Source organism: Chinchilla lanigera, unplaced genomic scaffold (genome assembly GCF_000276665.1).
Source record: "Chinchilla lanigera isolate Chin_1 unplaced genomic scaffold, ChiLan1.0 scaffold00081, whole genome shotgun sequence".
NCBI lineage: Eukaryota > Metazoa > Chordata > Mammalia > Rodentia > Chinchillidae > Chinchilla > Chinchilla lanigera.
This window is the reverse complement of record NW_004955482.1, coordinates 6570014-6595034: the sequence shown is the minus strand read 5'-3', so window position 1 is coordinate 6595034 and position 25021 is coordinate 6570014. Positions and strand designations below refer to the sequence as shown.

General features: G+C 53.0%; 1 protein-coding gene and 1 long non-coding RNA gene across 2 annotated transcripts; one reads left to right on the top strand and one right to left on the bottom strand.

Moving 5' to 3' along the window:
• Positions 1–8060, bottom strand: Hpd (4-hydroxyphenylpyruvate dioxygenase). The gene is made up of 14 exons (XM_005403106.2): positions 7977–8060; positions 7859–7885; positions 7185–7247; positions 6854–6958; positions 6236–6278; positions 6041–6123; positions 5042–5131; positions 4561–4664; positions 4197–4274; positions 3505–3667; positions 3354–3425; positions 2486–2608; positions 329–445; positions 1–249 (listed from the first exon to the last, which is right to left on the bottom strand). Exons 1-14 carry the CDS (start codon positions 7977–7979, stop codon positions 139–141), a joined length of 1182 nt encoding a protein of 393 aa, XP_005403163.1. The 5' UTR covers positions 7980–8060; the 3' UTR covers positions 1–138.
• Positions 8061–8173: 113 nt separating this feature from the next.
• On the top strand, positions 8174–14510 carry LOC102010261. The gene is made up of 3 exons (XR_263839.1): positions 8174–8480; positions 14071–14216; positions 14332–14510. It is a non-coding gene; the product is annotated as an uncharacterized LOC102010261 (long non-coding RNA).
• The last annotated feature ends 10511 nt before the right edge of the window (positions 14511–25021 follow it).

Genomic DNA, 25021 nt, shown 5'->3' with positions numbered 1-25021 from the left:
CTCGTTCCCAGGCCGCTTTACTCGGGTGGGAGGAGCGAGCGGGAGCGGCTCCACGAGGGGGGCGTGGTCTCAAGGGGGCGTGGTCAGTGGGAGAGACCCGGGTGTGGGCGTGTCGGGGCGTGCCCCGGTGGGCGGGGCCTACATGCCGGATGCCACACCATTGGTCTCCAGGTCGGTGAGGTTTCCTCGCAGGTCCTGCTCCGCCTCGAAAGCCTTAAACAGCGCGTTGAAGTTGCCCGCTCCGAAGCCCTGGGCGGGGAGAGCAGGTGAGCCGGGGCCGCACGGAATCTGCCCCGCGACCGAGGCTCCATACTGGGCTCAGCCGTACCTGGTGGTTGTGGCGCTGGATGACCTCCAGGAAGAGCGTGGGCCGGTCCTGCATGGGCTTGGTGAAGATCTGCAGGAGGTAGCCCTTCTCGTCGTAGTCCACCAGGATCTTCAGCTCCTGAGGGAGGAGGGGGCTCCTCAGCGGGGCCGCCCGCCCTTCCAGCCTGGCATGGTGGGGTTCTGCGCTCCCGGACCCCGGAAAAGACGCCTGTGTCCGGCAGCTCCAGCCACCTCCAAATTTGTCGCACAGGGTCCTGGTACCAGGGCCTGACTCAGTCCCGCCCCAGCACCTTCCTTTTTCTGATCTTGCCTTCATCCTCCCCTCAGTCCTGAAGTCAGAGCATGCCACTTGTTTATAATTTTTATTATTTCTTTTTTTTTTGGTTTTTTGGTTTTTCCTCTGGTACCGGGAACCGAACTCACGACCTTGCGCTTGCCAGGCAGGCGCTTTGCCGCTGAGCTAAATCTCCAGCCCCTTTATTATTTATTTCTTTACTTATTTATTTTTCGGTCTGGGGATTGAACCCAAGGCTTTCACACTTAGCTACATTCCTAGTCCCTTTAAAAAATTTCTCTCTGTCTTTCTCTTTTTTTTTTTTTCTATAGTGAGACAAGTTCCCACTAAGGCACAAAATTTCCCAGGCTAGGCTCAAACTTGACATCCTTCTGCCTCGGCCTTCCAGAATGTTGGGATTACAGGTATACACCACCACATCCCACTTGTCACTCCTGTTTAAGAAGAGGCCCTGGGAAGCTGGGCAGCGTGGCACAAGGCCTGTAATCCCAGCACTTGAGAGGCTGAGGCAGGAGATTGTCCTTAGTCTGAGGCCAGCCTGGGCTACATAAGCAAGTTCAAGGCCAGCCTGCACTATATAGTGAGACCTTGTCTCAAAAAAAACCCCAAAATCAAAGAAGAGGCCCTGAGTTCAGTCTGCAGCACCTCCAGCACTGCTCCCTCCAAAACAAAACAAAAGAGCCGGGCGTGGTGGCGCACGCCTGTAATCCCAGCGCTTGGGAGGCTGAGGCAGGAGGATCATTGTTTATGGCTGTTTTTGAAACAGCGTCTCTTTACGCAATCCATGTTGGCCTTGAACTTTTTTGTTTGTTTGTTTGTTTTTCTGGTACCAGGAATCGAACTCACGACCTTGCACTTGCCAGGCAGGCGCTGTGCCGCTGAGCTAAATCCCCAGCCCCTGGCAGGAGGATCACTGTGAGTTTGAGATCAGCCTGGGCTACAAAGTGAGCTCAAGGCCAGCCCGAACTGCATAGTGAGACCCTATCTCAAAAAGACAAAAAAGAAATAAATGAATAAAAAACAAAATAAAACAAAAAACCTTCCAAAGGAAATTAGAATCATGATGTGTTGTTGCTGAGAATGTAAAATAGCGGCAGTTTCTTGAAGGATTGAACATAAAGTGACCATGTGACTCTGCGATTCCACTCCCAGCCATATACTCAGAGAAATGAGGGCACAGGTCCCACAAAACCTTGAACACCTACATCCATAGCAGCAAGTAATTTGTAAAATCAACAACTCACCAACTGATAAATGGATAAACCAAATGTGATCTTTTCAGACAATGGGATATCATTCAGCCATAGAAAGAAATTAAGTGCGGATATATGCTGCAACATGAGTGAACTTTGAGCCAGGAGTGGTGGCGTATGCCTGTAAATCCCAGCACTCTGGGAAGCTGAGGCGGGAGGATTGCAAGTTCAAGTCCTGCCTGGGAAATACAGTGAGACTCTGTTTGAAAATAATTTTTAAAAAAAATTTTGTTTTTTTTTAGGACCTTTGTACCTGCTGTTCCCTCTGCCAGGATGCTCTTTCTAGAGCCCTTGCAGTGTACAGATTTCAGTTAAACTTACCTTTTCAGAGAGGACCTCCCTGACCGTTCCTTGTAAAGTCGCCCCAGGCAACATTTTATTTTATTTATTTTTTTTTTGAGATCGGGCCTTGCTATATAGTCAGGCTGGACTAATACTGTGTAGCCCAGCCTGGCCTTAAACTTAGCAATCCTCCTGTCTCAGCCTCCCTGGTGCTTGGAATTACAACCATGCGCCACCACACCTGGCTCCTCTGCATTTCTCTCCCTCTCTCTCTCCCCCACAGCTGCTGCGGGTAGAGGCCTGGTCTCCTACCTCAGGCCTCTCTCACCTCCAGCACATCGATGTTCTCCTTCACCCGGACCTTGGCGGACTTGAGGTTCTCCCGAAGCTGCGTGTAGTACGAGGATGGAACAGCCAAGAACTCCGCGCCTCGCTCTCGCAAGTGGCGAATCTGGCGGAGCAGGGCTGGGGTTGGCTGCCTGTCCACATGGGGAGGGGCCAGGCCGGGCAGTGCTGCTGGGCCGCCTGGCTTCCCCCACATGTCCTCATATCCCTGCTTTATTCTCCCCCGAAGCGCTCACCATCGCCTGTTTATTCTACTTATGCTGTTTATCGGCTCCGTAAGGGCAGAAACCCCGGTGACCAATGTATCCCACATCCCTAAAATAGCGCCTGGCACATAGTAGATGCTCGGTAAACGCCTAGGAGTGAATGCATAAACGAAGTCGCCAAGGTCACGCGTAAGCTCTTGGCCGGGCCAAGATCGAATGGGACAGGCCAGGCTCTCATCCTGAGGGGACGGTTAGGACCCAGCCTCCCTACGGGCTGCACCCACAGACACAGGATGTTTCATTTGGCTAAAAGGACATAACTGAGCTTGTAATCTAATATCCTCATTTTCACAGTAAGGCAGCTCAAGCTCAGAGAGGGCGCTGAGCTCCCCCGAGAAACACAGCAAGGCACAGGACTACAATCTTCCTCCTTCGCTCCTGCGCCCTCTAGAGCCCAGTGCGTTCTGCAGAGACCAAGCCGGGGGTGGGGTGGGGGGGTGAGGCGGGCACCACCTGCACAGGAGGGGCAGGACCCAGGCAGGGAGCCCTGCTGGGCCCTTGGGCCCTGCCCATCCCTCTCCATTTGCAGAGATTGTCCCTGGGCCTGCAAGAGCGGGGGCAGGGGGCCAGGCGTGAGGCTCTCACCGCCGTGATGATGTCTTGGGTCTTGAGAGCGATGTGCTGGACCCCGGCACCCCCATTGTAGTCCACGTATTCCTAGGAGGAGAAGTAAGGAGATCGCCGTCCTTGGTCTCCGTCACCCTCAGCCCTCCCCTCCTGCCAGGGGAGGCCCCACCTGGATCTGAGACTTCTTCTTGCCCGGCGCCGGCTCGTTAATGGGCATCTTGATGGACTCTTCGTAGTCGGTGACCACGATGGAGCGCAGGGAGCTGTATTCCGTGTGCACCTGTGTGTCGTCCACCGACCAGAAACGGTGGAACTGCAGGTTCCTCAGGTACCTGCGCATGGCCAGCAGGACCCGTCCCCCTGAGTGCCAGCCGGGGATGGGGCAACCCCTCCATTTCTACCTTGTGGGCAATGTCCCCCACAGGCTTCACAGCGGGGAGGGCAATCACATCGTACACATCATAGATTTGTCCCTAACCCTAACAAGTGTTCTCCGAGGGCTCAAGTCACTTGTAATACAATCTATTTTCCTGTTTTGTTTTGTCTTGTTTTGTTTTGCTTTGTTTTGTTTTGTTTGAGACAGGGTCTCACTATGTAGCTCAAGCTGGCTTTGAACAAACTATGGAGCCCAGGCTAGGGCTTGAACTTGAGGTGATCCTCCTGCCTCAGCCTGCTGAATGCCGGGATGACAGATGTGCACCGCTATGCCCAGCCTCCCCTGGTCTTCTTGTGGAGTTTCACAGTGAATAACTGACTCAGTAGGCTCAGGTTAACCTCCTCCACCTCACACTCCACTTCCCACCGCAGTGCCAGAACTGGCGAGGGGTCTGTCCCCTTGGGGTGGTGGTGGCCAGGGCTCACCATTCCGAGGCAGACAGCATCTCCTGATCGGGCTGATTTCCCACAATGTGGTCGATAATCTCGAGGCCGCAGCTGGGGCTGGAAAAGGGAAGGGTTTGGGGGTGAGCAGGTTGCCCCTATCTCTGCCTCTACACTGACCCCTTGATAATAACAGCTCATGCTTAGCCGGCTCTTCCTCTGGGTAGGGCACTTTTCTGTGAACTCACGCGTTATTAAGGTGAGCCACCAAAGTTGCACGGCTGTGGAGTGACAGAGGCGGGATTCGAACCCGGGAGGCCTGGTGCCACAACCCCAGCTCTGTGCGCCGGCTCAGAAGGCCCAGTCCCGAGGGAGGAGAAGAACCTTGCCGTCCCGCCCCACTCACAGCTTGGAGAGTAGAGAGTCCTTGGCTCGGGCGGCCTCGAATCCAGGCAAGAAGCTGCCAGAGTAGCCGGTCTTCTCCACCAGGGTGTGGGTGGTGTCCCCGTACTGCGGGGGAGCAGCGGCTCAGCCCTCCGACGCCGCCCGGCTTCCAGCCGAGTGTGACCCGAACTCCGCGCGCCACCCCGGGGAAGCTGCTCCCCGTCTCGGTGCGCTGCCCCTGCCCCGTGGGACAGCGGCTCTCCACAGACACACAGCTCGTGGCGGCACGGCTTCCTCTCCCCAAGCCCTTGCTGTCTGTCGCCTCCCTCGGGAGGACGGGACGCCCAGAGCGGGAGGCCGGGGGCTCCGTCCGCCCCCGCACTCTGGCCAGGCGTCGCAGGAGGCCCCACCGGAGGGATGCGCAGTGGGGCGCGTTTGGGGGCCTGCGTCTCAGTGGGATCTGACCGCACCAGAGGCGCCTGGGGACACCGAGGCCGACTCACCGTCTGCAGCACAGCAAACTTCACCTTCCCGGACTTGTCCTGCTCCACCCACGGCTCCCGCACGACCTTGGCGCCCCGCTCCCGGGCTTTCTGCAGGGGAGTCGGAGTGGCGGGAGCTCTGAGGGCTGCGCCCTGGTGTCCGGCTGCTGCTCTTGCTGGGTGAACTTTGGTGGCCCTGACCCCATCAAAGACCCCAGCCAGCTTCAGCCACTACTCCCCACGCCACACCTGTGTCTCAGGCCCACTGGGCAGGTAGGGAAACGGAGGCCCAGGCTGAGTTGGGGTGAAGGGAGACAAACCATGTGGGAAGTGAGGGGTCTACCCTGCCTCTCAGAACCCATTCTGTGGCCTTGCTCCCTCTCCAGGCCTCAGTTTCTCTCTCTAAAAAGAGTGAGCGGGCCAAGTGTACATGGCTGCCATCCCAGCTACTTAGGAGGCTGAGGCAGGAGGATCACAAGTTCGAGGCCAGCCTTGGCAACTTAGCGAGACCTTGTCTCAAAATAAAAGGGCTGGGAATTTAGCTCAGTGGTGCTAAGCCCAGCACCCCTGAGCTCAGTCCCTGGTACCAGGAAAAAAAAGATTGGATAAGAAGGATATGAGCTGACTTTTTCTTCTTTTTAAGACAGGGTCTTTCTATGTAGTTGAGGCTGGTCTCAAAGTCTTGATGACCCTCCTGCCACAGCCTCTATAGTGCTGGGGTTATCAGCATGTCCCACCACCCCGGCACCGTAAACTCCTCTTAAGCACTGTGTGCGGCTCAGCGCCGAGCTCCAGAAATGGTAAGCGCGGCCTCTTTCCTCTGCCAGCAACTCACTGAGGCCGGCGCTGTGACTCTGTTTTACAGATGTGGAGACTGAGGCTCAAAACGAAGGCACACGGTTAGAAGGGCAGTCCCGCTGTCCCTGGAGCTCGGCTGTCCCAGCCGGCCAGGGTCCCCGGGGCAGCGGCGGCTGGCCAAGCCCTCTGTGCCCTGTCCTGCTCAGCCCGGCAGGCTGTCACCTGCACGATGTAGTCGCAGTCCTCCACCTCGAAGGCGATGTCCTTCACGCCGTCGCCGTGCTTCACCAGGTGGTCGCCCATCTCTGCGGATGGCAGGGGATGCTGACGAACCTGGGCTGGGCTTCGTCCCAGGTCCCCCTTGCCGAGCCCGGGCCCACACACACACGGGACCACTTCGCCTCCCCAGGCCCTCACCTTTGTTCCAGGGGTTCAGTGGTGAGGAGAAGACAAACACAATCTGAAACACAGGGGAGTGTGTGGGCAGCAGCTCAGGTACCCCTACTCCGAAGCACCCTGAAACCCAGTGCAGCAAAGGACCCATCCTCGTGGGACTCCTGGGTCCCGGATGTGGCTCCTTCCAGCCTCAGAGCCAGCCTGAAGCCCAAGGATCTGCAGAGCAGACTACTGCTTAAACTCCCTGCTGTAGCATCCAGGGTTTCCTGAACCTCTGTGTGGCCAGCTCTGGGCCAGGCTGAGAAGGAGGCCGAACCAGGAAGATCTCTGTTGCCAGGCTGCACAAAGGTACCTGGAGGTCCACCCAGTGGGGCTGAACTGTGCATCCAGGAACCAGCCAGGCTGTGCATTTGCTTGCTTGTTTGAATGGTACTAGGGACTGAACCCAGGACCTTCACACCGAGCCACATTCCAGTCCTTTTTATTTTGACAGTGCCCTGCTAAGCTTCGCTCAGACTTGCAACCCTCCTGTCTCAGCCTCCCAGAGTACAGGGATTACAGGCATGCACCACTGTGCATCTTGAAGCAGGTGTGCACTACGCGAAGGTGCGGGTCCAGGGACGCTGTGGCGGGACCCACCTGCCCCTGCTTGATCACGTGGCTCGCCACCTCCCGCGAGCCCGTCTCCAGGCCCCGGTAGGCCAGCGGCTCGAAGCCCATCTTGCTGCAGTAGAAGGAGGCAGCCTGCGGGACAGGGGCAGGGGGCTCCTGTGGGTGGAGCGCCTTCCTGGGAATCCCCAGAAGACAGCCCCGCCCCCCGGCCGCCCTCTGGTCCCAGGCACGGAGACCCTAGAGGTAAAGGCGGCTCCGGGCACCTCCCGCCTCTGATTGCGCAATGAGGGCCCGGCCCCTCCCCTCCCGGGAGCCAATCCCCGCAGCGCAGACCCGCGCGCCGCCGCGCCGCCGCTACCTGCTTGGCGTTGCCCACCCAGAAGGTCACCGAGTGGAAGTGGAGGAACCGGCCTCGCTCGGGCTGCAGGAGGAGACAGAGGCCAAGGCCAAGACCCCGGAAGTGGGGAGGGGTCCCTTGCCACCTCCTGGGAGGAGCTGAACCCCACCTTTCCTGGCCTATAGAATGCACCTCATGTGGAACGCCAGCTCTGGGGGTTCAGGATGTGGAGGCCTCCTGGGAAGGCCTGTCCGGTTTTCAGGGCGGAAATAGCTTTGGAGCAGCCTGAATTTTTTGCTTGTTTGAGACAGGATCTCACCGTGTAGTCCAGCCTGGACTTGAACTCATTATGAAGCCCAGGCTAGCCTCTAACTCACGGAGATCCCCCTGCCTCAGTTTCCTAAGTGCTGGAATCACAGGCCTGCACCACCATACCTGGCTAGAGCAGCATGCATTTAAGGAAGACTTTTATAAGAACTTCCAGACAGGATCGAGATTGACAGGGATTTAAGAAGTCAGTTTTTCAGTAGGTGAAGTTGAATCCAGCTGGTGGGGGGCTGGGGTCCGTTTGCCCACGAGCACAGGCAGGCCTCGGTCATCCACCGTCACTACTCCTTTGTGCCCCGGGTTGCCGTCCTGGTCTCTGTCTCCCGACCCGTGTCTAGACCAGGCCCACGCGTTCCCCTCCTGCTTACCTTTGCTCCCTTGTCGCTGTAAGTAGTCTAGGGAGAAAGAAAGGGACAGTGAGTCCAGGAGGCTGCAACCAGGGGCTTCGGGAGGTCTCCCGCAGATGCTCGCACCCGGGACCCTTACCATGGCTGGTCTCGGTCCTACCTCCCACAGGACTGTGACTGGAGGCCTGGAGTCGCTGGGCAGAACTATTTACCACCAGCGGCCCGCCCCCACCTCCTGGCAGAGGAGGGACGCTGCCAGGCCTGGGAGGGGTGGTGCTTGTCCTGGTCCACTGGCCAGTCCAGGGCAGAACCCCCCAGGGCAACATGCCAAGTCCAGGACCCGAGTGAGGACTGTGATCTTTGCCATCCAGATCCAAAGCTCAGAGGCCTTGGCCCGCTTGGGTGGGGGGTGGGGGGATAACGTCAGCGTTGCTACTTGAGGTGACAACTGGGGGCCGGCCTTGAAGCGCTGCTTGCAAAACCAACACACAGATTAGACTGAGGGTGAAAGCCTGTGTTCGCCCTGGTTAGAGGCACGGGTACAGGGGTTTGTAACCCGCTCTGCTGCTGACTGTGTGACCGAAGAAAGTCACCAAGTCCTCTGAGCCTCAGGTTCCCTGCCTGTAAAATGGGAACAATAATGGTATGATGGGGTATTCTGTGAGCTAAAGCACAAGTCTTTGGAATAGGATGTGGGACATAGTGTAGAGTTTGCTAATTTTTACGATTTGCTGTTTCTTTGGGATTTGAAGGGGGTGGAGATTGGCGGCCTTCGGGGGCATGGCTGTAGCTGAGTATTGGACAGAGGTCCTGCTCTTGGCCCTGCCCAGGACCCACTGGGCAGGTATAGCAGTGGGAAGGTATAGCAGGTGGCCCTGGGGAGCAGAAAGCCTAGGGTTGCCCCCCCAGCGGCCTCCACCCGAGTCCTTGGGTTTTGCTTTCCTGGAAGATGGGGTTGACTGCTGGCATTTATCCAGGGGCTCCAGGACAGCCCCCTGGATCTGCTGCACAGCTGTGCCTAGAAACTCTTAGCACTGTTGGATAACGGAAACCCAGCCGGCAGCCCTGGGGGCAGGGCGGTGACCTGTGCCGTGGGCAAGGGGCCGAGCAGAACTGGATTGGGAACCAGCTTATCCCAACCCCGGCATTCACACCTGAATCACTGCGTGGGCCTCTGTACAAATGGGAGTTACTGATGTCCCTGCCAGAAAGATTGGGAAACTGAGACCCAGAGCCGCAAACACCTGTCCCCAAGGTCACAGAGCTGGCGAGAATAGAGACCCAAATGCCACTGTTAGTTTTTTGGTGGCATTTGAGACAGGATCTATGTAGTTCTGGGTGGTCTATATAGCCCAGTCCAAACTCGTAGTGATCCTCCTGCCTCAGCCTCCCAGGTACTGGGATACGGGCCTGTGCCACCATGACAGGCTTCCCCCTGTTAGATTCTGAAGCCGCCTCTCTATCCAGCCATCTCCCTTCTCTCGATTTTCTGGACAATTCGGGCGGCAGGCGTTGTGGCCCCTGCTTCCTTATGCTGCCTGGCCTGGGAGGAATGCAGACTGCTCCCCAGGTCCATGTCGGCTCCTTGAGTCTGTCTGCAGCCAGGAAATCTGGGGCGGGGCTTACAGACCCAGAAGCCTCCAGTGGCGGAGCAGGGCTCAGCGCCACCCGTGGTCACCTCCCCAGGCCTGCGGGGACGGCTTGTTCCTTGCTCGCTGTGACCCATTTGCTCCATTTTTGGAGTCTGGCCTGAGCACAGGTCAGGGTCCGCTGAGCCAGGGCACGAAGGCTGGGGAGGCGCCACCGCTCAGGCGGGCAGCGGTCTGACTGTCCCTCGCCCCCTGAACTTTGCGTGTTGTATGATCCCACGCGGCGAGGAGCTGGAGCTCCAGGAACCGATTTCCTTGGCCGATCTTGTTCTGTGTACTTTCACTGTAATACATCACAGCCCTGGTGTGGCTCTAAGCTGGGTCCTGTGACTCTTCCTAGCAAATCAGCAAACCTGGGGGTGGTCGTGGGGACCCCTGGGGCAGCAGTGGCAGTGGTGGGAGACGCCAGATAAACCCTGACTCACCGATATATGGCAAGACGTTGTTTGGGGAAGAAAGAAAGAAAGAAGAGGCCAGAAATGCCTCTCCTGAGTCGTACATGCCTGACTCCCGGCTGCGCGCTGGCCGGCTCCTTCCTTCCTCCCACTCCCGGTGGGAGCGGGCAGCCCTGGCCTGAAGCCTGGCATTCACAGATACAAGCGGCCTGAACCTGACTCCTAGCTGAAGCTGAACGCTTTCTGCTGCAAGCTGCTTCCGCCCCAGCTGACTGTGGTACGTGGGTCGCATCACTGTCTGAGCCGGACTTGGACCCCAGGATCTTGGCGATCTGAGCGCCACCCTTCCCCCTGGGTGGGGCCGAGCATTGTGGAGGTTGCTGGACTCCCTGGGTCTCACAGATGCCCAGGACTCTGAAGGACTCTCACTCAGGTGGGGCAGCCACTCCGGGCTCTTTATTTCTGTTGCTGATCCCTCTTCATGTGATTCCCGCCCGACGCAGCCCGCGGGGGAGGGCACCGGGCAGGGGCTGCCCTTCTCCCACCTGCTCCTGGTACATCACACCCAGCTGCTCCCGGGAGCCTCGCTGCTGCTCCAGGTTCCTGCTCAGTTGCTGATTGCGGCGCTGCACCGGTGGCGGGATCCACACCCTTCCCCTTGCTCCGGGGCACACAGCTCGGCACACACTGTCCTGTGCCGCTGTCACTGCCTTTCTGCCCAGGTCCCCCGCCAAGTCGGTGGCTGTGGCCACACTACCTGCCAGCTCCAAGCGAGGACCAACTGACCGACCTGGTTGTGGATTGGCAGCTCCAGGGAGAAAGAATGGGCCGGGCAGCAGCGCCAGGCCCAAGAAAGCCCCTGGCTGTTGTAAACTACCAAGCAATGTGGGGTTTTACTCCCAAAGTGACTGCTTCACGATGGCAGCCTAGAGGTGGAGATGAGACCCCGTGGGGCACTGCCATAGTCCAGAGAGGGTTTAGTAAGGCACCATTTGGGGAAAGGTGCCACAGAACAACTAGAGAGCAACTTCCTTTCAGGGATTCCAGGGTTACCTTCCCACACTGACTGGGTGAGATACAGCCACGGGAGACAGCTCCAGAGGCGGTATGGAATAGACAGAGACCCCTGTGAAGTTTAAACTCAGGCCAGGAATAAGCCAGGCATGGTGGCTCACACCTGTAATCCCAGCACTGGAGAGGCTGAGGCAGGAGGATTCCATGAGTCCAAGGGTAGCCTGGGTTACATAGTGAGATCAAGGCCAGCCTACCTAGTGAGATCCTGTCTCCAAAAACAAAGAAAACAAAACAAAAACCTCAGGCCTGAAAGGACATGGGCTTAGCCCTGCATGGTGAGAAAGCAGACCCAGTCAGGACAGATTTCAGAGGTGGCTGGATTGGAAAGTGCTAGCATTACGTCCACCCGTCTGCTTGAACTGCTGGTCTGCTGCCTACATCCAGCAGAGACCAGTGATCAGATTGCTTTCCATACCTACCAACACCAGCAAGGACTCACATCAGCTTGGATGGTTGCCATAGTCTGGGGTGTATGGACAGAGGGACCTCTGGAGGAGGGCATCTCGTAATGCCACAGGCCATAAAGCTAGGTGGAGAAATCATGACTTGCTGGATTCCAAGGCTGTCCACTCTTGTTCAGTACAGTATTCTAAACATTAGCCAGAGCAGTCAGGTGAGAGAAAGAAATAAAAGGGACAGGTATAGGAAGGGAAGAAGTCAAATTATCGTTATTTGCAAATCATATGATCCTCTACTTGGAAGATCCAAAAAATTCCTCCAAAGGTTCCTAGAATTAGTAACCAAATTCAGCAATATAGCAGAATACAAAATCAACACACAAAAATTCATAGTGTTCCTCCATACCAAAGATAAACTCACTGAGAAAGAAACCGGGGGAGCAAAATCATTCACAATAGTATTAAGAAAAATGGAGCAGGGCATGGTGGCGCTCGCCTATAATCCCAGCAGTCAGCAGGCTGATGCAGGAGGACCTCTGCAAGTTCAAGACCAGCCTGGGCTACAAAGTGAGCTTAAGGCCAGCCTGAACTGCATAGTGAGAAGTGAGACCAAAAATGACCAAAATGACAAAAAAAAAAAAAAAAAAAAAAAAGATGCTTCCTGTTCCTGGATAGGCAGAACCAATATTGTCAAAATGGCCATATTTCCAAAACTGAGACCTTGTGTTTCCTCCCCAACACCAAAAGTGAAACAAAAGGCCTGGGTGAGAGGAGGTAAATTTTTTTTTTAATTATTGTGTTACTAAGATTTTTATGTTTGTTTCTTGCTTTGAGTTGAGGTCTTGCTGTGTTACCCAGGTTGATCTCAAACTGGAGATGCTCCTGTCTCAGTCTCCTGAGTAGCGTTGGTATAGGCATGGACCACGACGCCTGGTTAAAATGTGCAGTTTTAATTACTGAATGGCTGTGTCAGCTTTCCACCACTATATCAAACACCCGAGATTAATCAACTTTTTCCTGTTTTTTTTAGAACAATGGACAAATAAAATCATATAAATTTAATGTGCAATATACGTCAGTACTAGGAGTGGCATGCAGGGCCTTTGTGCTGAGCTACATGCTCAGCCCTTTTTCATTATTTTTTGGTATTGAGACAGTGTCTTGCTAAATCATCAAACTGCCTGAGCTGGGCTTAAATTTGTGATCCTCCTGCCTCCCAGAGAACCTGGATTACAGGCGTGTGCCATCAAGCCTGGCTAACACACACACACACAGATTTTTTTTTTAATAGTAAAGAAGGGAGGGGGCCAGGGATATAGCTCAGTGGCACAAGCGCCTGCCTGGCAAGCACAAGGTCCTGAGTTCGATTCCAAAAAAAAAAAAAAAAAAATTAAAGAAAAGTGAAATCTCAGAATGTGGGGAGGTCAGGACAGAAGCGCACATTCATAATCTCAATTTTCCAGAGCCTTTCCTGGCAGCTTCCTCTTCTCTCGGGGAAATTCCCTTCCCTTCCCTAGGCTGGGCCAAGTTTTTAATTCAGAATCCAGTGCCCCAGCTCGGGGCACACAGCACTGGAACCTGCATACCCCCAGCATCCCCTCTACCAGCATGAATTTGGCTTCACTGGGCTTCGGGGGCCCTGGGGGGCCCTGAGTGGTGCACCGAGCGGCCACGGCACCCTGCCCGCCCAGCGCCTGTCCCATGTGCGGTACCCTGGTGTGCACCGTGTGTGGAGGGGCGGTATGCCTGTCCTCTGGGCTCTTACCTGTCCTGGTGCATCCTGGCTGTCACAGCATTGTCGCCACCCTGGGAGGTGACGGGGTCGGCTGCACCCTAGTCCAGCGCTGCGCTGCACCTGAGTGAACGTCTCCAGTCGGGCAGACAGAAAGGGCTCCTGTGGACGCTTCCTGAAAAGCCCCAGCTCACTTTCTGAGAGAAACCCCGTGATGAATAGGGCTCATCTGAGCAGGCGGCCCCGGCCCTCCGAAGAGCCCGACTGAGATGGAAACTGCCGCAGGTCTCGCCCCGCCACGGGTCGTCTTCTGAGAACCACTGAGCTGAGGCTGTCCGGCTGAGGGCAGGGGGCGGAGCATGCGCAAATCCAGCAGCTGGGAGAAAGGGCCTGAGGTCGGCACGGGACACTTGGACCTGGGAGGGTCCCTGCCACCTCCTGAGTGGAGAATGTAATCCCAGCCTTGAACTCACTGTGTAGCTCAGCTGGGCCTGAATTTGCAGCGATCCTCCTGCCTCAGCCTCCCTAGTGCTGGCATTAGAGTTGTGCACCACCACACATAGCGGACATAAGACTTTTTGAAGGACATTTTGGACATCAAAAGAAGGAAGAGGGCTGGGGCTGCAGCTCTGGAACAGTATTTGCCTAGCACATGTGAGGCCCTGGATGAGATTTTTCCCAGCACCAGGAAAAACAAAACAAAAGAAACTTTTCATGAAAGTGATGGGGAAAAGCTCCAAGACATACTAAGTTTAGAAATGGCACAGAGCAGTGTACAGGACAATTACCTTTTTTTTTTTTTTACCATTTGTGTAAAAAAAGAAAAGAAGACACTGTTTACAGATTTTTTTTTTCTTTTTTTTTTCTTGCGGTACTGGGGATTGAACTCAGGACTTTATGCTTGCCAAGCAGGCGCTTATGCCACTGAGCTATATCCCCAGCCCCAGGTTTTAATTAATTAATGGTTTTAATTTTGTTCTTGCAGTGGATGCTAATTCTCCACAGTGCAAAACCTGCTCAAGACTCCCAGACCCTCAGCGGAGTTAGAGTGACAGGAACTGGCGCAGGACTCCGGGTTTACTGCCTTCCTCGCACTTCCGGGTGCCCTCCCTGGTTCCGCAGCAGGTCCCAGTATGTGATTTTCACCCTAATTTACATGATTTACAGTTTGTAAATATGGTTTCAGCGGGGTTGCGTTGCTTGGGGCATCATTTGCATAGAGTGAAACTCCTTTTTCGGTGCGCAGGTCTGTGAGCTTCGAAGTGCAGTTGTGGGAGGAGCAGGGCCATGTGGAGCAAATTGGATTCCGAGTCCCTGGAGCACTCGCGCCCGCCAGGGCTCGCCACTCATCCCGCCCGCCCAGGCCAGGAGCGGTCTATTTCCTTTTTTCTCTCCTTTTCGTTTTTTCTGGATCTGTTTTTTTTTTTTTTTTCCTGGTACCGGGAATTGAACTCATGACCTCGCGCTTGCCAGGCAGGCGCTGTGCCGCTGAGCTAAACCCCCAGCCCCTGAGTCTGTTTTTGCACGTAAGCTTCTGCTTTTTCCAGAATGCCATATAAATGGATCAGACAGTATGTAATCTTGCGAGTTTGGTTTGTTTGGTTGCAGGGCTAGGGATGGAGCTGGGACATTACACATGCCAGCTAAGGGTGCTACCACTGAGCTGCACCCCCAGCCCGCCCGCCTGCCTGCCCGCCCACCTGCCTCCCTCCCTCCCTTCCTCCTTCCCTCCTTCTTTCCCTTCCTTTCTTCTTTCCTTCCTTCTTTCCTTCTTTCCTTCCTTCCTTCCTTCCTTCTAGGTATTGAACCTAGTGTCTTTGCATTGAGCCTTATTTTTATTTTGGAACAAGATTTTGCTAAATCACCTAGGGTGGACTTGAATTTGAAATCCTCCTTCCTCAGCCTCCCAGAGTGCTGGGATTATGGGCACCTGCCACCATGCCCAACTAATCTCCTGCCCATTTTTAAAAATTCAATTTAATTCAATTTAATTTAATTTAATTTAATTTAATTTAATTTAAATTTGAGACAGAGTCTCACTATGTAGTTCAGCCTGGCCTTGAACTCACAGCGATCCTCCTGCCTCAGCCTCCCAAGTGCTGGGGTTACAGGTGTGCATCACCATACCTGGAAGCTCACCCCTTTTTTTCTTAGTTTTAGCAGGTTTTTGTTTTTGTTTTCTTCTTTGGGCGGGGACAGGGTCTCACTATGTAGTTCAGGCTGTACTGGAATTCACTATTGGTGCAAGTTTGAGGTCATCCAGAGCTACATGGTGAATATCAGGCCAGCCTGAACTACAAAGCAAGACCCTGTCTCACACAAACAAGCAAGCAAGCAAATAAACAACAATAATAATAATTATTAATTTTATTATTATAATATTATTATTAATATAATTATTATTAAATAATAATAATAAAGATAATAATAATAAAAATAAAATAAAATTGATGGCAGGACACATATAACATAAAATTTCCATTGGTGACATTTTTTTTTTAATTCTTTTTTTTGGTACCAGAAATCGAACTCAGGACCTTATGCTTGCCAAGCAGGCGCTTATGCCACTGAGCTATATCCCCGGCCCACTGGTGGCATTTAGTACATCACCGTGTTCAGTAACCATCCACAACATTAACCCAAAGAGTGTTGGTTCCCCCTCCCCCTGCAAAGAACGCCAAGACGCTTAGCTGTCAGCCTCCTATTCCGCCCCCAACCAGCAAGGTGCCCACTAGTCTGCCTCTGTCCTCTATGAATTTGCTTATTTTGGATTATTTTATAGAAATGGAATCATGCAGAGGTTTTCTTTGTAACCAGGTCTTTCAATTTAGTATAATATTTTCAAGATTAATCCATGTTACCTAGATGCACACCTGTGACCCCAACACTCTGGGAGGCTGAGGCAGGAGGATCACAAGTTTGAGCCTAGCCTGGGCAATTTAACAGGACCCTGTCTCAAACTAAAAATGAAAAGGTCTGCGGACGTAGCTCAGTGTGAAGCCCTTGGTTTCAACCCCTAGCACTGAGGAAAAGAGACTACTTCATGTTGTAGCAGGTATGAGTACCTCCCTGCTTTTCATAGCTGGACAGTTGTATACGTGTGTATGTACGTTATTTTGTTCATCCATTATCAGCTGCTGGTGAAGCCTGGGATTGTTACCTCCTTTTTGGCTCCTAGGAATGATGCTGCTGTGAACGTTTGTGAGCAAATTTAATGTGAGTATGTGGTTTTGTTTCTCTTGGGTACATTCCCAGTTGAGGCGCTGCGGGCCATATGGCAGCTCTTACGCTCAACACTTTTGTGTGTGTGTGTGTGTGAGGAGGCTTCTGGGAATCAAACCTAGGGTCTTCACACAGAGCTCCATCCTACAACCCAGCCCTTTTTATTTCCTGAGTCAGGGTCTCACTAAGCTGCTAAGATACCCAGGATGGGTTTCAGTTTTCGATCCTCCTGCTTCAGCCTCCCAGGGTGCTGGGATCACAGGTGTGCGCCTCCACGCCTGGCTGGATTCCCCTGTTCTGTCTCTGATTCCTGTGCCAGGCCCTGTAATAAGCCATGACATGCTACATACTTTCCTCATCCGGTCCCTCATCAACTCCGTGAGCCAGGTGCTATCCTCACTCCCATTTTACAGATTAGAAAAGGCAGGTGACAGAGGGGCCCAGGACACACAGCCAAGGAGGGACAGCTCAGAGCCAACCCCGGCTGGCTTTGGGCAAAGTGGCCACGCTATAGGCACTTGGATATTACAGGGGCGCCTTGGGCTTAGCCCCACACCACCCTCCAGCCAGGAGAGTCGGCCTCGGGGCCGCTTGCTGACACCCTGCCGAAACCTCCTGGTCCTTTGGCCGTGGCTGGGCAGGAAGGACAGGTGTGGCGGGGGCCATGCGGTCCTGGGGTGGGGACACAGCAGGCAGGTAAGGGGACTCTGGCCCTGGCAGACTGGAGCACAGCCTCAGCCCAGGCAGAGCTGCAGCCGTCTCCTGCTAACGGAGTAGCCTCGGGCAAGTAACTCGACCTCTCTGAGCCTGGTGCCCGCATGTGTAAGACAGAAACCATCACAGGGGCCCTCGACCATCCGCCCTGCCGTGCGCAGGGCCCACCGCCGTAGGCCCACCACCAGTTAGGTTTGTTACTATAAAGAAGGCTGGAGGGCTCCTCAAGTGTCCTGAGGGGCCTTGGATTTTATCTTTGAGGCAATGGGGAGCTACTGAAGGTTTTATAGCAGAGTTGCAATGTGATCAGCCTGCTCTGCTCAAGGTCAGCCCAGGGAAGAGAGCCAAGCAGGACACCCACCCAGGTGTCTGCAGTTGACTAGAGTGGCCCAGCAGCCGATTCCTGATTCTTTACTAGGTTTGGGAAACAAACTGAGCAGCTTTGGTTACATTTTAAAATTGCATCTAAGCAGGTGTGGTGGTGTACACCTGTAATCCCAGCACTTGGGATGCTGAGGCAGGAGGATTGCAATGAGTTCGAGGCCAGACTGGGCTCTGTAGTGAGTTTAAGGCCAATCTAAACTCCATAATAAGACGCTGTCTCTAAATAAATAAATAAATACATACCTCAAAAAATCTATCTAAACTAGGCACAGTTGAACATGCCTGCAGTCTCATCTACCACGAAGGCTGAGGCAGGAGGATCCCTTGTCTTAGGAGTCTGAGACTAGCTTGGGCACCACAGTGAGACCCCCATCTCAAAACAAAAACAAAACCCCAGATCTAACAGCAATCAAACAGTATCACTCTCTGTTTCCTAGAATCTGCATCTCCAGACCCCCAGACCCCCAGAGGACACCAGCGTTCCATCCCTCGCTAGGCCTGCAGCCCTCCTGAGCCACGGCCAAAATCCTAGTTGAGGTCAGAGAGGTGAGGGCCGCCCAGGGTGCCCGGCTAGTTCTGCTATCGGGGCTTGTGCAGCTGGTCAGGAGCACTGGGTGGGGCTGCCCTTATCTGTGAAGGCACAGAGCTGCCAGCCTGTGGGGTGCCCAGGGTTGGGGGCAGGAGATGCGGGCCCCTGAGCACCCCCAGACTGTGCTCACGGGCCCCTCCCACTCCTCTCGGAGGCTCAGGGTCCTATCGGGCTCAGGGTCCTATCCATACGTTGGGAGCCCAGAATCTGGGGATCCTGAGGAGTCTCCTGGCTGTTGTTCTTGTCTCTCCAACCTCTATTCCTCCTCTAACATTAGCATCTGACCTTTCCCTGGGGAATCCACCCTGGTAGCCTCTCTGTCCACGTGACTGGGGTGGAACATGCGCGCTAGAACTCTGATTGGGTCAAGGATGAGCACATAACCAGAACTAGCCAATGAGCGTTTGCCCTGGGATTTTGGTTTGAAAAAGAGCCTGAGTTCCCAGTTGGCTGGGCTGACGGAACGGTGCATGGTGGCCACACCTGAGTCCACACAGGGAAACCTGTGCCCTGGATGATGGCAGCAAAGAGAGGCAGAGCTGGGTAACATTTCCAAAAAGTTTGAGAGTAAACATTTTAGCTTTAGAAGATCATGGACTTTGCTGCAACTCCTTAACTCTGTAGCCTGAAAGCAGCAATAATATGTAAATAAGCAGGCATGGCTGTGTGCCAATAAAGTTTTATTCACAAAAACAGATGATGTGTAAGAAAAAACAGCTGGAGCCGGGCATGGTGGTGCACGCCTGTAATCCCAGCACTCTGGAGCCTGAGGCAGGAGGATCACTGCTAGTTTGGGGCCAGCCTCAGCTACATAGTGAGTTCAGACCAGTGTGAACTACAGAGCAAAACCAAAAATAAAAATAAAAGCAAAACAAATAAAAAATGACAGCTGTTCAGATTTGGACCAGAGTTTGCCTTCCCCTCCCTAAACATTGAACAAAACAGGAGCTCAAACCCCAGTTGTGGCACCTGCTGGGTCCCGTGGTGTAAACTTCCCCTGTGGCCAATTGCAAGCTGCCAACATGAGGTCACTGAACTTCAGTTGAGAAACACAGGCCCAGTGTCACATCACACAGGTACAGTAAATGTAAATAACCCCAGAAGGGCAGGTAATAAATACCTCAAGGGAGGAAAATGGCCAGGAAGTGATGGGATTTGAGCATTTATTAACTCTTTTATTTACTTTTTTAATTTTTTTTTTTTTGTCTTTTTGAGACAGGTTTTGCTATGCAGGTCTTTTTTTTTTTTTTTTTTTGCCTTTTTGCCTTTTTGAGACAGGGTCTCGCTATGCAGCTCAGGCTGGCCTTAAGCTCACTTTGTAGCCCAGGCTGGTCTTGAACTCGCAACGATCCTCCTGCCTCAGCCTCCCGAGTGCTGGGATTACAGGTGTGCGCTACCACACCCGGATGCTATGCAGTTCAGATTGGTGCTGAATTTACTTTGTAGCCCAGGCTGGCCTTGAACTCTCAATGATCCTCCTGCCTCAGCCATCCTAGTAGTGGGTTTATGGGCGTGCGCCACCACATCAGCTTTATTTTGTTTTTTTTGAGACAGACTCATGCTATGTAGTTTAGGCTGGCCTTGAACTCACTGTGTAGCCCAGGCTGGTCTTAAACTCCATGCAATCGTCCTGCCTCATCCTCCTGAGTGCTGGGATTATAGGCGTGTGCCACCACATCCAACTTTCACTTGGTTTTAATATTTTATTTAGTTGTGGGGTTTTTGTTGTTGTTGCTTTTAAATGTGATTTTTAAGTAGTTTCAGCGCTACTGTGTAAGAGCTGAGTCACAGACTTCTTGAGAAATGCGCACGTGCTCTCAGGAGCTGCCCTCTGCTTTGGTGGCCTGAAGCTTAGAGGGCAGAGGCAGCGGGACAGGGACTGTGCAGAGGAAAACAGGCACATCAAAGGGGTTTTCTTTCCCCTCTGATCACAAGCGCGTCAGAGGCTGCGTGGCTTGCGTAAGCCCAGAGTGAACTTACCCAAGCCGCTGATCTGTCCTGGGCACAACCTGTGTCCTTACCAGGCAGGGTCCCCGAGCCTGTGGATCTCCCACCTGTCAGATCCGAGTGCAGCGTTCATGCTTGGCCAGGACCATAAGCGTGTTCGCTTTGGCCTCTGATTTACTGAATTACTTGTAGTTTACTGCTTAACCTCTGTAGGCCCTCTACCCCCACTGCTGACCCTTAGGGAGAAGGAGTCTGTCACCTACTGGGTGGGGATCCTATGTGTCCAGTGTTTTGCATTCAGCCTAACAACCCTCTGAGGTTGGCCACATTATACCCATTTTACAGTTGAAGAAACTGAGGCTCAGTGAAGTCTAGAAGTTCACACCAGTAGGTGGAGTTGGGATGTTTCTTCTTCTTCCTCCTCTCCTCCTTCCTTCCCTTCCTCTCCTCCTCCTTCTCCTCCCCTTGCTCCTCCTCCTTCTCCATCTCCATCTCCTTTTCCTTCTCCTTCAAGACAGGGTCTTTCTCTGTAGTCCAGGCTGGCCTTGAACTCAATATGTAGCCCAGGCTGGCCTTTAATTCATGGTGATCCTCCTGCCTCAGCGTCCCTAGCCCTGGAATTACAGGCATGTGTGAGCCACCACACAGGGCTGATTTGTAACAGAAAATGGCCTCCCCAGCCAGTATACCTCAGTTTCTTTTCTTTTTTCTTTTTTTGTCTTTTTGAGACAGGGTCTTGCTACGCAGTTTAGGCTGGCCTTGAGCTCACTTTGTAGCCCAGGCTGGTCTCAAATTCACAATGGTCCCCCTGCCTCAGCCTCCTGTGTGCTGGGATTACAGGTGTGCATCACCACGCCTGACATACTTCAGTTTCCTAGTTGCCCAGGTAATAGTTCCTGTTGCAGTTCTGGTTGCTTCTGTCTCTTAGAAACGGCTGGTCACTGTGATACGTAGCTGGTCACTACGATGCCTATTGTGAGAACCAATCAAAGACAGCCGAGTACTGTACCTCTGTACTCCCTGTGTGACCCATACAAACCTCCCTCCCTGGGCCTTTGACGCCTGATATTTTTTAAAAGGACTGATTCCTTGTCAGTTCCTATCCGAAGTTAAATAAACCTGCCTCCAAATCCTGGGTGTCATTTCAGTGTTCCTGCTTGCTGTTGAATTTTCTTACCCTCCATCCTGGTTTCTCAGCTTTCCAGGGGTCTTGCTGCCTCTGGAGACCTTCAGGATATTCTTTTCTTTGTTTTAGAGCCAGGGTCTTGCTATGTAGTTTAGGCTTGGCTTGAACTTACTATGCAGCCCAGGATGGCATCCCCTCATGGCAATTCTCCTGCCTCAGCCTCCCAAGTGCGAGGATTACAGGTGTGCACCACCACACCTGGCAATTTTTTAGTTTAAAATGACCTAGTTTTGTTTTGTGAATCTCATCTCAATAAAATAAATTATATTGGTTTTTAATTTTTCATTATTATTATTATTAGTGGTGGTAGTAGTCTTTTCGAGACAGGGTCTCACTATACAGTGCAGGCTGGCCTTGAGCTCACTTTGTAGCCCAGGCTGGTCTCGAACTCACAACCATCCTCCTGCCTCAGCCTCCCAAGTGCTGGGATTACAGGCGTGTGCCACCATGCCCGGCTCTATTATTTTCTTTTATTTATTTTATTTTATTCTAGAAAGAAGGAGAGGGAGAAAGAGAAGCAGCATCTCACCGTGTCGCCCAGGCTGACCCCAAACTTCCGGGCTGAGCCTGCAGCTGCACACCACCATGCCCAGCCGTGCATTTTTTAATATTGGGAAAGAATATTTTTATTGAAGATTCCTACACATGGAAAGTTGCACCTAAGTGTACAGCGCTGAATGTGCACAAATGGAGCACAGCTGCAGACGGCTGAGCACTTGAGCCGGCTTCCCGCGACAGAAGAAGTCATCATGTGCTGTGAGCACGTGCTCATCAAAACCAGACTGAACACCCGTCGCACCAAGCCGGGTATTTTTGTTTCTTAGCACAGAAGCTGGGTTGGGGATGTCGCTCGGGGGCAGAGCAGTTGCCCTAGCGTGCTCTGGGATCATCGCCAGCGCCGCTAAACAGAAAAGGGAGAAGAAAGTAAAGAAAGCAAACTCACCGATAATCCCTTATCCATAAACACCGACCGCGAGGTGTCTGTGTGCTCACGTACAGAGATAGGACCCGTCTCTGCACCTTTTACTAACATCGTACTTTGTAGGTGCCAATCAATACACGTTCGGCCATTAGAACAGCATCCGGTGTGGTCTGTCTCACTTGAATGTAGTTTTGTGATCTTTTCCTTGTGTTGTGGATTCAAAGCCAGGCCTCCTGCCTGCTAAGCACAGGCTTACCTCTGAGCTGTGCCCCTGGCCTGAGAGCTTTCTTTATTCAGTTACTGTGAGCTGGGTGCGGTGGCGCACGCCTGTAATCCCACCCCTTGGGAGGCTGAGGCAGGAGGATTACTGTGAGTTCGAGGCCAGTTTGGGCTACATAGGGAGAGCCTGTCTCAAGTAAATAAATAGGATTATTTATTATGTATTCTCTGTGTATTATTTTTCCAAATGTATACATGTTGGTAATGGCATTGGATGTCCTATTTGTCCCTGCAAATCTTTTCTTTCCCTGCCCCAGGCCCCTGCCTTTAGTCACCAAAGGCTCCAGCCGACGTCAGGGTATTTACTCCCTACTTCCCTTCCTGCCAGATGTTGTTTTAGCACAGCTGTGTCCACCTACTGAAGGCTACACCCCTGTGGGACAGCCACAGCTGCCCCTGGATTCCCAGCTGCTGCCTTGCTGCCTTAATGTGCTTTCTGTTGTTATAACAAAATATCCAAGACCAAGTAATTTATAAAGAATGAAGGTTTCTTCAGCTCATGGTTCTGGAGGCAGAGAGGTCAGGGTGGAGAGGCTACATCAGCAAGGCCCTCTTGAGATGCTGCACAGAAAGGTGGTGAGTCTCCTTGGTACAAGGCATGGCCCAGCGAGGAGGTGCATCCGAGGGACAGAGCCAGTCTGGGTTCCGTCACCAGTGACGAGCCTCACCCCTTCCTCAGCAACAATCCGTGGAGGTCAAATTACAACTTGGGTCTTGGTGGTGACATCCAGAGCACGGCGGCGCTTTCACCCCGTTCAGGTGTGCTGGCCCTGTCTGTCCAAGTGAGAGACCGCTTGGGGGCTGGGCTGGTGAGGGCGGGGTGGGGAGGTGGGGCTTCGAGGCTGAAAGACTCTGGAGGCGCTGGGAGGCGTGGGAAGCTGTAAGCAGCAGGGGACATGTGGCTCTTCGCCGACTGAGACAGGGCCAGGGGCTGCTGCGGTCGGGGAAAGGCGGGAGGCCGGGCAGCAAGCAGGGGCGCAGGTGACGACAGTCACAGGCTCCCTGACCCACACCGCATTGCAGCGACTCTGGAGCTCGGGTTCAGACGGTGAAGCTGCTCTCGCCCCCTTTGTATCTGGGGAAATTTTCAGACTGAAGAGTTGCAAGGTAGTTTCCATAAGCTTCTTATGCCGTTCACTTACACTTACAAGTTCTTACATTTTTGCTTTGCCCCCTGTGTGTGTGTGTGTGTGTGTGTGTGTGTGGTGTTCATGTCTTTAGTTGCACTGTCATGGCTGCCTTGCTGTCCTTTCATGGTCTTTTTGGGGGTGGGGACAGGGCTTCACTATATTGTTCAGACTGGTCTTAATCTTCCTATGTAGCCAAGACTGGCCTTGAACTCGCTGCCATCCTCCTGCCTCAGCCTCCCAGAGTACTGGTATTACAGGTATGCGCCACCACGCACCCGTCTGTTTCATGATCATTTTGACTTTGAGAAGAGCCAGAAGGCCGACCCTGCCACAGTATGGTGGATGGGCACATGGTCATGCTTTTATGAGCTGCCTTTGTTGTGGACGGCACACAGCAGCAGCCGTCACTGTATTTTTTATTACACACTCACAAAAGAGGGAAATGGACAAGAGTAATGGGATGGGTTGAGGCAGGAGGATTATTGCCAGTTTGAGGCCAGCCTGGGGCTACACAGTGAGTTACAGGCCAGCCTGAACTGCACAGCAAGACCCTGCCTCAAAAAACAAACAAACAAAAACCCATCCAGGCATGGTGGTGCACACCTGTAATCCCAGTACTTGGGAGGTTGAGGCAGGAGGATTACTGTAAATTTGAGTCGAGACCAGCCTCAGCTACACAATCGAGTTCCAGGCTGGCCTGAGCCGCGTAGTGAGATCCTGTCTCAAAAAACAAAACAAAACAAAACACAAACCTCAAAAAATGGCCGGGGACATAGCTCAGCGGCACAGAGCCTGCCTAGCAAGTGCAAGGTTGTGAGTTCGATTCCTGGTACAAAACAAAGCCCAACCAAACCTCAACACACACACATACACACACACACACACACACACACACACACACACACACGCATCACGGGATGTTGGGCATGGTGTTACAGACCCACGATCCCGGCACTCGGGAGGCAGGAGGATTGCCACGGGTTCGAGGCCAGCCTAGGCCACAGGGTGAGACCCTGTCTCAAAAAACAAGAGGAAGAAAGAAGCAAAAAGATGGACTGAATATTCAAGTTCAAATTCAGGGGGAGTATTTTGAGGGGAAGTAATAGCAATGTGTCATATACTACGATAAATTTTAAAAAAATTAAACATTCACCGTGTGTATTTCTGAACCATTTGCTAGTCACATAAATTATACTACATCTCTAAATGCTATGGCAACTTCTCTTTGAATAAGATTCTCTGATGAAACTGCAAATACTGGCGTCTTACTGAGGATATTTAACATCTGCATTCTGTAATTTAACATAAAGTCCAGATTCAACCGGCCATACAGGAGACGAACCCAAGTTCCTGTACCGCTGAGCCACACCCCCAGCGCTTTTCGTGTTTTATATTTGTTTGTTTTTTGGTTTTTCTCCGGCACCGGGACCCGAACTCATGACCTTGCGCTTGCCAGGCAGGCGCTTTTGCCGCTGAGCTAAATCCCCAGCCCCTCGTGTTTTATATTGAGACAAGGTCTCAATGTACATCGCTCAGGGTGGCCTTAGACTTGCGACTCCTCTC